The sequence below is a fragment of the Rana temporaria genome, chromosome 10 (assembly GCF_905171775.1).
Source record: "Rana temporaria chromosome 10, aRanTem1.1, whole genome shotgun sequence".
Lineage (NCBI taxonomy): Eukaryota > Metazoa > Chordata > Amphibia > Anura > Ranidae > Rana > Rana temporaria.
Genome location: NC_053498.1, coordinates 148,870,679 through 148,884,279, shown reverse-complemented (window position 1 = coordinate 148,884,279; position 13,601 = coordinate 148,870,679). Strand labels below are relative to the sequence as shown.

At 49.4% G+C, this 13,601-nt stretch overlaps 1 protein-coding gene across 1 annotated transcript in view; it reads left to right on the top strand.

Moving 5' to 3' along the window:
- Positions 1 to 13,601, top strand: part of LOC120915758 — a 45,244-nt gene that overhangs the window by 3,566 nt on the left and 28,077 nt on the right. Inside the window, exon 3 of the mRNA XM_040326530.1 lies at positions 1,886 to 1,984. Coding sequence (XP_040182464.1) covers positions 1,886 to 1,984 — 99 coding nt within the window. The remainder of the gene's footprint in view (positions 1 to 1,885; positions 1,985 to 13,601) is intronic.

Below are 13,601 nucleotides of genomic sequence, written 5' to 3'. Positions count from 1 at the left end.
ATAGACTTTCATGTATTTTGGTCCCTCTGGCGTTTGTGAGCGTCGCGCTACAGGCGACAAAACGCCTAGGTGTGAATGGGCTCTAAGTGTGTCAGGAGGAATGTTCAACAAAGTAGACATGTGCAATTAGTTTCGTTTTGGAATTCGTTATTTTATTTTTTTTAACACATTTTGACAAGTTTCTTTGATTCTGAAACATCCAAATTAACGGAAAAAAAACATTTAACAAATTTTTCGGAAATACGAAAAATCTGAAATGATAAGTAACTATAAATTATAGGTATTGGAATTTTCTTTCAAATATGGCTGTTAGTAACGAACGCGAATTTATCCGAAATAAGGAACCCGCATCTAAATGAATGGAACGTAATAAATTAATAATAATACATAACCATCATAATAATAATAAAAACTTTTTATTATTATTTATTATTAATTTGCTCTGTTCCATTTTTTTTAGATGCGGCGTTCATTATTTCCGATAATTCGTAACTTTCGGATAAATTCGCATTCATTACGTTCACTAACAGCCATCAGAGACTGCATATATAATACAAGAGATGGTCAGAGACTGCAGATATAATACAAGAGATGGTCAGAGACTGCATATATAATACAAGAGATGGTCAGAGACTGCATATATAATACAGGAGATGGTCAGAGACTGCAGATATAATACAAGAGATGGTCAGAGACTGCATATATAATACAAGAGATGGTCAGAGACTGCATATATAATACAGGAGATGGTCAGAGACGGCAGATATAACACAAGAGATGGTCAGAGACTGCAGATATAATACAGGAGATGGTCAGAGACGGCAGATATAATACAGGAGATGGTCAGAGACTGCAGACATGATACAAGAGATGGTCAGAGACTGCATACATAATACAAAAGATGGTCAGAGACTGCATACATAATACAAGAGATGGTCAGAGACTGCATACATAATACAAGAGATGGTCAGAGACTGCATACATAATACAGGAGATGGTCAGAGACTGCAGACATGATACAGGAGATGGTCAGAGACTGCAGACATGATACAAGAGATGGTCAGAGACTGTGGACCTGATACAAGAGATGGTCAGAGACTGCAGACATGATACAGGAGATGGTCAGAGACTGCAGACATGATACAAGAGATGGTCAGAGACTGCAGACATGATACAAGAGATGGTCAGAGACTGCATACATAATACAGGAGATGGTCAGAGACGGCAGATATAATACAGGAGATGGTCAGAGACGGCAGATATAATACAGGAGATGCTCAGGGACGGCAGATATAATACAGGAAATGCTCAGAGACTGCAGATATAATTCAGGAGATACTCCCAGACGGCCGCTATGGTCTCCGGCTGCTTGGCTCTCCTCGTCTGACAGGAGGAGGGAGGGAGGATGGACTTGGGCAGAAAACACAGCGGCGGCGGCACAGCCTCTCCTCCTCTGATCCGCTCCCGTCAGTTGCCGGCGGAGAGATCTGCCTCTGGACACAGACAAGAAGAGGAGGAGGAGGAGGAGGCAGAAGGGGAGCACTCTGGCACTTCAGCGCCCCCACCTCTGTGGCTCCTGGGTGCACTGCACCCCGTGCACCTGCCCAGGATCGGCCCTGATCCGAAATGCCCGCCTCCCAGCATTTAGAAGCTCTTAAAGAGGGGGGGTTAAATATAAAGTTTAAATGATACAGCAAGCAGCATCTGTGGTGAGAAATACGTATAGCGTGTAATGAGGAGGAATGTGGCTCACCGATCACATTAATAATTAACAATGGCTGAACTGATTCACTGCCGGAAAATATTGGAGGACAAAGGTTTTGGTGAATAATCCCGATGGAGACTTTTATACTTTTATTATACCTTTTTATTTTTGTCTTTACAGTGTCTGTGTCCACAAGCTGTGGAAGTGATACCTGCGCTGATGATGAGTACTGCAATGCCAACATTACTGCCTGCCAGTGTAATTCAACTGCCTCCAACAGCTACATAGGTATAGTATAACGATCGCATGGGGGGGGGTTACATACTGAACATACCACATTATGGCCGTTCCATAGAGCCGAGGAGCATAGAAAATACATACGTCCTCGTAACAAGAGAGATACAATGGGCCAGATTCTCGTAGAATCCGCGGCGGGAAGTGGTTAAGGACCACCTCCGGCACATATACGTCGGCAGAATGGCACGGCTGGGCACAAGCACTTACCTGTTTTTGAGGGTTGTGTTGGCCCCTTAGTTCCAGTGAAGGGAACTCTTAAGGTGTCGGCATACGGAGACAATTTGGACAATTTCATGTTCCCAAATTTGTGGGAGGAGTTTGGGGACGGCCCCTTCCTGTTCCAACATGACTGCGCACCAGTGTACAAAGGAAGGTCCATATAGACATGGAGGAGCAAGTTTGGGGTGGAGGAACTTGACTGGCCTGCACAGAGTCCTGACCTCAACCCCAAAACTTTTGACAATATAGTGTATGCCTCCAGATTCAACTGAAACCAGTTTGACCTCAACCCCATAGCAGGGGCGGACAACTCAGGGGGCCCCCGGGCAATAGGAGATGATGGGGCCCCAGGCAATAGAATATGGTGCCACACAGTATACAAACACAGAATACACATACACACACTGGCCCAGATTCAGGTACATTTGCGCTTTATTTGCAGAGGCACAGGGCAACGATTTTGCCCTGCGCCCACGCAAATATTTTGCGCTGCCCTCGATTCACGGAGCAGTAGCTCCGTAAATTGCGAGGGCGCGCCGGCAAAATTGCCTGGCGTAAGCGCGCGCAATGTAAATGATCCCGCCGGGGGCGGGAATCATTTAAATTAGGCGCGTTCCTGCGCCGAGCGTGGAGCGCATGCTCCGTCGGGAAACTTTCCCGACGTGCATTGCGGCAAATGACGTCGCAAGGACGTCATTTGCTTCAAAGCGAACGTGAATGGCGTCCAGCGCCATTCACGATTCACTTACGCAAACTACGTAAATTTTAAATTTCGCGACGCGGGAACGATGGGTATACGTAACATTGGCTGCCCCTGCTAATAGCAGGGGCAGCCTTACGCGAAAACCGCCGTACGCAAACGTCGTAAACTGCGTACGCAGGGCTCGCCTAACGTTGTGAATCGGTGTTAGTATGCAATTTGCATACTCTACGCTGACCACAACGGGAACGCCACCTAGCGGCCATCGCAAGAATGCAGCCTAAGATATGCAGGCGTAACGAGGTTCCTGAATCAGGAGCATTCGTTACGCCGGCGCAAGCAAGCAATTGCGCTGCGTAACTATGGTTACGCAGGCGCAATTGCTCTTTGAATCCGGGCCACAGTGTATTTTAGCCGTTCCTGCCCGTATAAAGCCGTTCCTTTCTGGGAGAGGCCGTGTTGAGAAATCTTCTGGGGTTTCCAGAAACTGAAGCGCGTCAATCACTCTGACGCAGTCTCTGTAAAGGGGTAATTAATACGACTCGTTCCCCTCTGCTGGCCCCTCCCCAGTGACGTCATGAATTCTGCATTGTATGATCTGGAACGTTCTTCACTTGTGACAGGTGATCTTTTTTTTTTTTTACATTATCACGGCTTTTGAACATTTAAATAACATTCTAAAAATGTAAAAATTGCCCTTGTGACCCAACCCAACCCAACCCTACCATGGCCGCAATGCTACTCAACTGGTTTCCAGCAATAAAACGCATTGATTTGACGTCCTCTGAAGAACCTCGTTAAGGGATCACCCAACGGACACATAATCAAGAAACCAAACCTGGAGACACAACGGCCCAGATTCTCATAGGACTTACGATGGCGCATCACCATGTACGCCGTCGTAAGTCCTAATCTGGGCCGTCGTATCTATGCGCCTGATTCTTAGAATCAGTTACGCATAGATATCCATTAGATCCGACAGGCGTAAGTCTCTTACGCCGTCGGATCTAAACTGCATTTTTCTTTTTTACCGCTAGGTGGCGCTTCCGTCGAATTCCGCGTCGAGTATGCAAATTAGCTAGATACGCGAATTCCCGAACGTACGCGCGGCCGGCGCAGTAAAGTTACGACGTTTACGTTAGGCTTTTCCCGGCGTATAGTTTTGCCCCTGCTATATGGTGGCGCAGCCAATGTTAAGTATGGCCTTCGTTCCCGCGTCGAAATTTGAAAAAGTTACGTTGTTTGCGTAAGTCGTCCGTTGAATGGGGCTGGACGACATTTACGTTCATGTCGAAACCAATGACGTCCTTGCGGCGTATTAGGAGCAATGCACACTGGGAGATTTCCACGGACGGCTCATGCGCCGTTCGTGAAAAACGTCAATCACGTCGTGCCACAGTAGATTAACATAAAACACGCCCCCCCCCCCCTTCCACATTTGAATTAGGCGGCTTACGCCGGCCGATTTACGCTACGCCGCCGCAACTTACGGAGCAAGTGCTTTGAGAATACAGCGCTTGCCCCGTGTAAGTTGCGGCGGCGTAACGTAAATCGGATACGTTACGCCGCCGCTAAGATACGCCATTCTACGAGAATCTGGCCCAATCAGTTGGTTGCCGAGGGTCTATAGCAGTGATGGAGAACCTCGGCACCCCAGATGTTTTGGAACTACATTTCCCATGAAGCTCCACTACACTGCAGAGTGGATGAGCATCATGGGAAATGTAGTTCCAACACATCCGGGGTGCCAAGGTTCCCCATCACTGCTCTATAGACTTCTCTGTCTCTCAGCACTGGTCTGATAAAGACTGAATATGAGACCATTTTACATTTTTTACGCAATTTACCAAAATTTGTCTCAAACCTCGGAAAGATATGACTCATACCAGTGGCGCTGCGTCAGTAAGGGGCGCACGGGCGCCACTCCCCTCTCTCCTGCCACCTCTCTATCACCATAGATAGATTCATGCATTGCATAAATCGAAGGTCGCCGCTGCCACCCCCTATTCAGGTGCCCGGCCCCTTGTCGGGCGCCGGGCACCTGAATTGCAGCGTCCAAAAAGGTAAACAGCGGGCGCCATGCTGGGCAATCGCAGTTCACTCAGCGTTGTGTTAGGAAAGCGGCGGCATTTCTCAACCTGAGGTTTAATTTTAAACCAATGCCCACCGGACTTAGACTTTGCCCCAAGCTGTTTTTTACATGTTGGTAATGCGGCTCAACAAGTTTTTTTTGTTTAAAAAATAGGTGAAGTTTCTTCTTTACAGGAATTGTGCAAAAGAACAAAAAAACGAAGACGCCTGTCTGAGGACGCCGCGATTTTCTCAGACATGCGGCTTTAACTCGTTATTTGCCAGAGGCGGGACTTCAACCAATACAGTAATTGGTATTTATACCTGTTTGCAGGGCCGCCATCAGGGGGGTACAGGCAGTACACCTGTAAGGGGCCCGGATGGCAACCTCCTTTTTTTTTGTATGGGGCCCAGAGGTCCTCAGGGCCCCGGATGGTAACCCCCTTTTTTTCTTTTTTGAAAAAAAACATATTTTTTTTATATATTTTTTTATTTCTTTTTTCTTTTTATTAAAGGGCCCAGAAATACCCAGGGCCCCCGATGGCTACCCCCCCCCCTTTTTTTCTTTTTATTTTTTTGGGGAAAAAAAATGTTTTATTTCTTTTTTTTCTTTTTTCTTTTTATTAAAGGGCCCAGAGATCCCCAGGGCCCCCGATGGCTACCCCCCTTTTTTTCTTTTTATTTTTTGGGGGAAAAAAATGTTTTATTTCTTTTTTTTCTTTTTTCTTTTTATTAAAGGGCCCAGAGATCCCCAGGGCCCCCGATGGCTACCCCCCCTTTTTTTTTATAATTTTTTATATATAGGGAAACCCCTCCCTCATTCTCAATTAGCAGCGGCAGCCCCCCGCTTCTCAATTAGTGGCGGCAGCCCCCCCACTTCTAAATTAGTGGCGGCAGCCCCCCCGCTTCTCAATTAGTGGCGACAGCCCCCCCGCTTCTCAATTAGCGGCGGCAGCCCCCCCACTTCTCAATTAGAGGCGGCAGCCCCCCCGCTTCTCAATTAGAGGCGGCAGCCCCCCCCCCCGCTTCTCATTTTGAGGCTGCAGCCCCCCCCCTTGTTCTCTGCTCCAGGGGGCCCATGTCTGAAGCTGTGTAAGGGGCCCCATAATTCCTGATGGCGGCGGATTCCTGATCCCTGCCTGTTTGTCGGAAATCCGGGGGGGGTAAAACCGAGAACCTGCTTGGTAACTTTCCCCCCCCCCCTCATACACACGGGAGGTTTTCCCATCAGGAAAACTCAGATGAGAGCTTTGCTCGGGAATCCAGCCGTGTGTATGCTCCATCGCAGTTTTTCCCCCATAGAAAAACTGCCGGGAAAAAGTCCGCCGGGATTCCTGGTGGGAAAAAAGAGAGCAGGTTCTCTTTTTTTGTCTGGCAGTTTTTGGGCAGTTTTCCCATCGGAAAAACCGCGAGGAGCATACACACGGCCAGGATTCCCCATCCCCCCGCCTACCCCCATCCCCATTCACCCTACTACTTATACTACCTTTCATCTATTCCCCATCCCCCCCGCCTACCCCCATCCCCATTCACCCTACTACTTATACTACCTTCCATCTATTCCCCATCCTCCCCACCTACCCCCATCCCCATTCACCCTACTACTTATACTACCTTCCATCTATTCCCCATCCTCCCCACCTACCCCCATCCCCATTCACCCTACTACTTATACTACCTTCCATCTATTCCCCATCCTCCCCACCTACCCCCATCCCCATTCACCCTACTACTTATACTACCTTCCATCTATTCCCCATCCTCCCCACCTACCCCCATCCCCATTCACCATACTACTTATACTACCTTCCATCTATTCTCCAGCCTCCACACCTACCCCCATCCCTATTCACCCTACTACTTATACTACCTTCCATCTATTCCCCATCCTCCCCACCTACCCCCATCCCCATTCACCCTACTACTTATACTACCTTCCATCTATTCCCCATCCTCCCCACCTACCCCCATCCCCATTCACCCTACTACTTATACTACCTTCCATCTATTCCCCATCCTCCCCACCTACCCCCATCCCCATTCACCCTACTACTTATACTACCTTCCATCTATTCCCCATCCTCCCCACCTACCCCCATCCCCATTCACCCTACTACTTATACTACCTTCCATCTATTCCCCATCCTCCACACCTACCCCCATCCCCATTCACCCTACTACTTATACTACCTTCCATCTATTCCCCATCCTCCACACCTACCCCCATCCCCATTCACCCTACTACTTATACTACCTTCCATCTATTCCCCATCCTCCCCACCTACCCCCATCCCCATTCACCCTACTACTTATACTACCTTCCATCTATTCCCCATCCTTCCCACCTACCCCATCCCCATTCACCCTACTACTTATACTACCTTCCATCTATTCCCCATCCTCCACACCTACCCCCATCCCCATTCACCCTACAACTTATACTACCTTCCATCTATTCCCCATCCCCCCCGCCTACCCCCATCCCCATTCACCCTACTACTTATACTACCTTCCATCTATTCCCCTACCACCCCACCTACCCCCATCCCTATTCACCCTACTACTTATACTACCTTCCATCTATTCCCCATCCTCCCCACCTACCCCCATCTCCATTCACCCTACTACTTATACTACCTTCCACCTATTCCCCATCCTCCCCACCTACCCCCATCCCCATTCACCCTACTACTTATACTACCTTCCATCTATTCCCCATCCTCCACACCTACCCCCATCCCCATTCACCCTACTACTTATACTACCTTCCATCTATTCCCCTACCACCCCACCTACCCCCATCCCCATTCACCCTACTACTTATACTACCTTCCATCTATTCCCCATCCTCCCCACCTACCCCCATCCCCATTCACCCTACTACTTATACTACCTTCCATCTTTTCCCATCCCTCACCCACCCCGCATCCCATTCACCCTAAACATATACTACCTTTCCCTCTATTCCCATCCCCCTGCCCTACCCCCATCACCATTCACCCTACTACTTTACTACATTCCATCTTCCCTCTCCCCACCTACCCCCATCCCATCACCCTACTACATATACTACCATCCATCTATTCCCCTACCACCCCCCTACCCCATCCCATTCACCCTTATACTTATACTACCTCCATCTATTCCCCATCTCCCCACCTACCCCCATCCCCATTCACCCTACTACTTATACTACCTTCCATCTATTCCCCATCCTCCCCACCTCCCCCCATCCCCATTCACCCTACTACTTATACTACCTTCCATCTATTCCCCATCCTCCCCACCTACCCCCATCCCCATTCACCCTACTGCTTATACTTCCTTCCATCTATTCCCCATCTTCCCCACCTACCCCCATCCCCATTCACCCTACTACTTATACTACCTTCCATCTATTCCCCATCCTCCACACCTACCCCCAACCCCATTCACCCTACTACTTATACTACCTTCCATCTATTCCCCTACCACCCCACCTACCCCCATCCCCATTCACCCTACTACTTATACTACCTTCCATCTATTCCCCATCCTCCCCACCTACCCCCATCCCCATTCACCCTACTGCTTATACTACCTTCCATCTTCCCCATCCTCCCCACCTACCCCCATCCCCATTCACCCTACTACTTATACTACCTTCCATCTATTCCCCATCCTCCCCACCTACCCCCATCCCCATTCACCCTACTACTTATACTACCTTCCATCTATTCCCCATCCTCCCCACCTACCCCCATCCCCATTCACCCTACTACTTATACTACCTTCATCTATTCCCATCCTCCCCCACCTACCCCCATCCCCATTCACCCTACTACTTATACTACCTTCCATCTATTCCCCATTCTCCCCACCTACCCCATCCCCATTCACCCTACTACTTATACTACCTTCCATCTATTCCCCATCCTCCCCACCTACCCCACCCCCATTCACCCTACTACTTATACTACCTTCCATCTATTCCCCATCCTCCCCACCTACCCCCATCCCCATTCACCCTACTACTTATACTACCTTCCATCTATTCCCCATCCTCCACACCTACCCCCATCCCCATTCACCCTACTACTTATACTACTTTCCATCTATTCCCCATCCTCCCCACCTACCCCCATCCCCATTCACCCTACTACTTATACTACCTTCCATCTATTCCCCATCCTCCACACCTACCCCCATCCCCATTCACCCTACTACTTATACTACCTTCCATCTATTCCCCATTCTCCCCACCTACCCCACCCCATTCACCCTACTACTTATACTACCTTCCATCTATTCCCCATCCTCCCCACCTACCCCCATCCCCATTCACCCTACTACTTATACTACCTTCCATCTATTCCCCATCCTCCCCACCTACCCCCATCCCCATTCACCCTACTACTTATACTACCTTCCATCTATTCCCCTACCACCCCACCTACCCCCATCCCCATTCACCCTACTACTTATACTACCTTCCATCTATTCCCCATCCTCCACACCTACCCCCAACCCCATTCACCCTACTACTTATACTACCTTCCATCTATTCCCCATCCTCCACACCTACCCCCATCCCCATTCACCCTACTACTTATACTACCTTCCATCTATTCCCCATCCTCCCCACCTACCCCCATCCCCATTCACCCTACTACTTATACTACCTTCCATCTATTCCCCATCCTCCCCACCTACCCCCATCCCCATTCACCCTACTACTTATACTACCTTCCATCTATTCCCCTACCACCCCACCTACCCCCATCCCCATTCACCCTACTACTTATACTACCTTCCATCTATTCCCCATCCTCCCCACCTACCCCCATCTCCATTCACCCCACTACTTATACTACCTTCCATCTATTCCCCATCCTCCCCACCTACCCCCATCTCCATTCACCCTACTACTTATACTACCTTCCATCTATTCCCCATCCTCCCCACCTACCCCCATCCCCATTCACCCTACTACTTATACTACCTTCCATCTATTCCCCATCCTCCCCACCTACCCCCATCCCCATTCACCCTACTACTTATACTACCTTCCATCTATTCCCCATCCTCCACACCTACCCCCATCCCCATTCACCCTACTACTTATACTACCTTCCATCTATTCCCCATCCTCCCCACCTACCCCCATCCCCATTCACCCTACTACTTATACTACCTTCCATCTATTCCCCATCCTCCACACCTACCCCGTCCCCATTCACCCTACTACTTATACTACCTTCCATCTATTCCCCATCCTCACCACCTACCCCCATCTCCATTCACCCTACTACTTATACTACCTTCCATCTATTCCCCTACCACCCCACCTACCCCATCCCCATTCACCCTACTACTTATACTACCTTGGGGGTGGGTGGAGCGGTGGGAGAATAGATAGAAGGTTGAATAAGCAATTGGGTGAATAGTGATAGGATTAAGCTTAGTCGCCTACAGGAAGGAGGAAGTGGGACAGGAAGTCCCACTCGTGCTGAAGCCCCCACTCCCCCCCCAAAAAAAATTACATGCCAAATGTGGCATGTAAGGGGGAGAGGAGTGGGTTAAGAGGAAGTTCCAAATTTGGGTGGAACTCCTCTTTAATCGGATTGTAATGTGGGGGGGGGGGGCAGTGTAATAAAAAAAAGCAGTTTTTAGGGTGAACCACCCCTTTAACCTCACTTCCATCCACTCCCCGGCGGCTCCACCTACCCCCATACATAATCACCCTACTGCTTATCCTCCCTTCCATTCATTCCTCTGCCTCTCCACCTACCCCCATCCCCCCTTCTGCTTATCCTACCTTCCATCTACTCCCCTGCCACCTGACTCACCCCATCCCCATTCACCCTACTGCTTATCCTCCCTTCCATCCATTCCCCTGCCCCCCCACCTATCCACATACATAATCACCCTACTGCTTATCCTCCCTTCCATCCATTCACCTGCCACCCATCCTACCCCCATCCCCATTCACACTTCTGCTTATTCTCCCTTCCATCCATTCTTTCCCCCCCCCCCCCCCACCAATATACATATTCACCCTACTGCTTATCCTCCCTTCCATTCATTCCTCTGCCTCTCCACCTACCCCCACCCCCCCTTCTGCTTATCCTCGCTTCCATCCACTCCCCTGCGGCTCCACTTACCCCCATCTCCATTCATCCTACTGCTTATTCTAGATTCCATCAATTCCCCTGTCACTCCACATACTCCTATCCCTATTCACCCAATTGCTTATTCAACCTTCTATCTACTCTCCCACTGCTCCACCTACCCCCAACCCCATTCACAGCTCTACGTACCCTACCTTTTATGCATTCCCCTGCCACCCCACCTACCCCCATCCCCATTTTACTTATCGTACCTTCTATCTATTGCCCCACCGCTCCACCTACCCCCCAAACCTATTCACCTGTCTACTAACCCTACCTTCTATGCATTCCCCTGCCATCCCACCTACCCCCATCTCCAGTCACCCCTACTTCTTATCCTCTCTTCCAACCAGTCCCCTGCCATGCCATTTGTCAAGCTAAAGCTTCTACAACAGGCATGTCCAAAGTCCGGCCCGGGGGCCAAATGCGGCCCCCTGTTGATTTAATATGGCCCCCCTGGGGATTTGGATATATATATTGATATAAGATATATACTGCATATGCTGTATACTGTATTTATTGGCACTGCCTTGGAGGGGACAGGGAGGGGGAAGGACGGGCGCCTTCAGATTACATGAAGAGAATCTCTTGTTTACTCAGCATCATCTGTATTGGAAGTCCCGTCTCCTGGGGTGCCATTGGACAACTGTTCTGTCTATCATAGGAGGCGGGACTTTGTATTAAAGAGGCCACAGAGTAAACAAGAGATTCTCCTGTTTGTTATCTGTCGGCACTCGTCCCGCCCCCCTCCCTCTGCCCTCCGAGGCTGCAGAAGGGCATCGTTCAGGCTGCACTGATGGCACATGTGAGGCTGCATTCATGGCACATGTGAGGCTGCATTTATGGCACATGTAAGGCTGCATTGGTTGCAATAGTAAGGCTGCATTCATGGCAATGGTAAGCCGATAAATATGGTATATCCATATAACACGCCCAAGCTCATCCTTAGACCTAAGCAGCACTCTGGGATTCGTTGGGGCCACAAAAGAAATAAATACAGTGGGCCAGATTCAGATAGATTAGCGGATCTTTAGATCCGCGTAATCTATGTGATTTATGATCCGCCGGTGCAATTTTGCGAGGCTAGTGCAGTATTCAGAAAGCACTTACCTCGAAACTTGCACCGGCGGATCGTAACTCCCCCGGCGGAATTCATATTCCGCGGCTAGGGGGAGTGTAGTATTTAAATCAGGCGCGTCCCCGCGCCGATTTAAATGCGCATGCGCCGCTGGCTAAATTTCCCGGCGTGCATTGCTCACACTGACGTCGCTAAGATGTCAGTGTTTTCGGCGTGAACGTAAATTGCGTCGATCCGTATTCGCGACCGACTTATGCAAACGACGTAAAAATTCAAAACTCGACGCGGGAACGATGGCCATACTTAACATTGGATACGCCGCATATAGCAGGGGTAACTATCCGCCGGAAAAAGCCGAACGCAAACGACGTAAAAAAAAAGCGACGGGCGGGCGGGCGTTCGTTTCTGAATCGGCGGAAATCGGAATTTGCATATTCCTCGCGTAAAAAACCGAAGCGACACCTAGCGGCCGGTGGGATATTGCAGCCTAAGATCCGACGGTGTAAGTCACTTACACCAGTCGGATCTAAGGGAGATCTATGCGGAACCTGATTCTTATGAATCAGTCGCATAGATCCGACCGTCGGATCTCAGAGATACGACGGCGTATCTCTTTGTAAATCTGGCCCAGTATATCCAAATAACCCCCCCAAGCTCATCTCTTCACCACACACACCCACAAAGGCAAGAGAATTCTTGTTGCGCAGTGTATTAGTTGCTCAAACGAACACACTTAGGGCCAGATTCTCATACATTCGCGCTGCTCCTGGGCAGCGTAATATATGAGATCTACGTTACACCGCCGCAGGTCTACAGGTTTACATCCTGATTCTCAGAACACTTACCTGTAAACTTGCGGCGGTGTAGCGTTAGATTGCTCGTCGCAAGCCCGCCCAATTCAAATGGGGCGGGCACCATTTAAATTAGGCCCGCTCCCGCGCCGAGCGTACTGCGCATGCTCCGTCGGGTAAATTACCCGACGTGCATTGCGCAAAATGACGTCGCCCCGACGTCATTTGCCTAGATGTATACGTAAATGGCGTCCAGCGCCATTCACGGACATCTTACGCAAACGACGTAATTTTTATTGAATTCGACGCGGGAACGACGGCCATCGTTAACATTGGTTGCGCCTGCTAATTAGCAGGGGCAACCTTACGCGTCGGGTACGCTACGCAAACGACGTTAATTCGCTGCGTCGACCTCGCGTATGTTCGGGAATCGCCGTACTTACCTCATTTGCATAGACGACGGGGAAAAGCGACGATGCGACACCTAGCGGCGGGAAAAAAAAATACTTTTAAGATCTGACAGCGTAACAGCCTTACGCATGTCAGATCTAATGGGTACCTATGCGCAACTGATTCTGAGAATCAGTCGCAT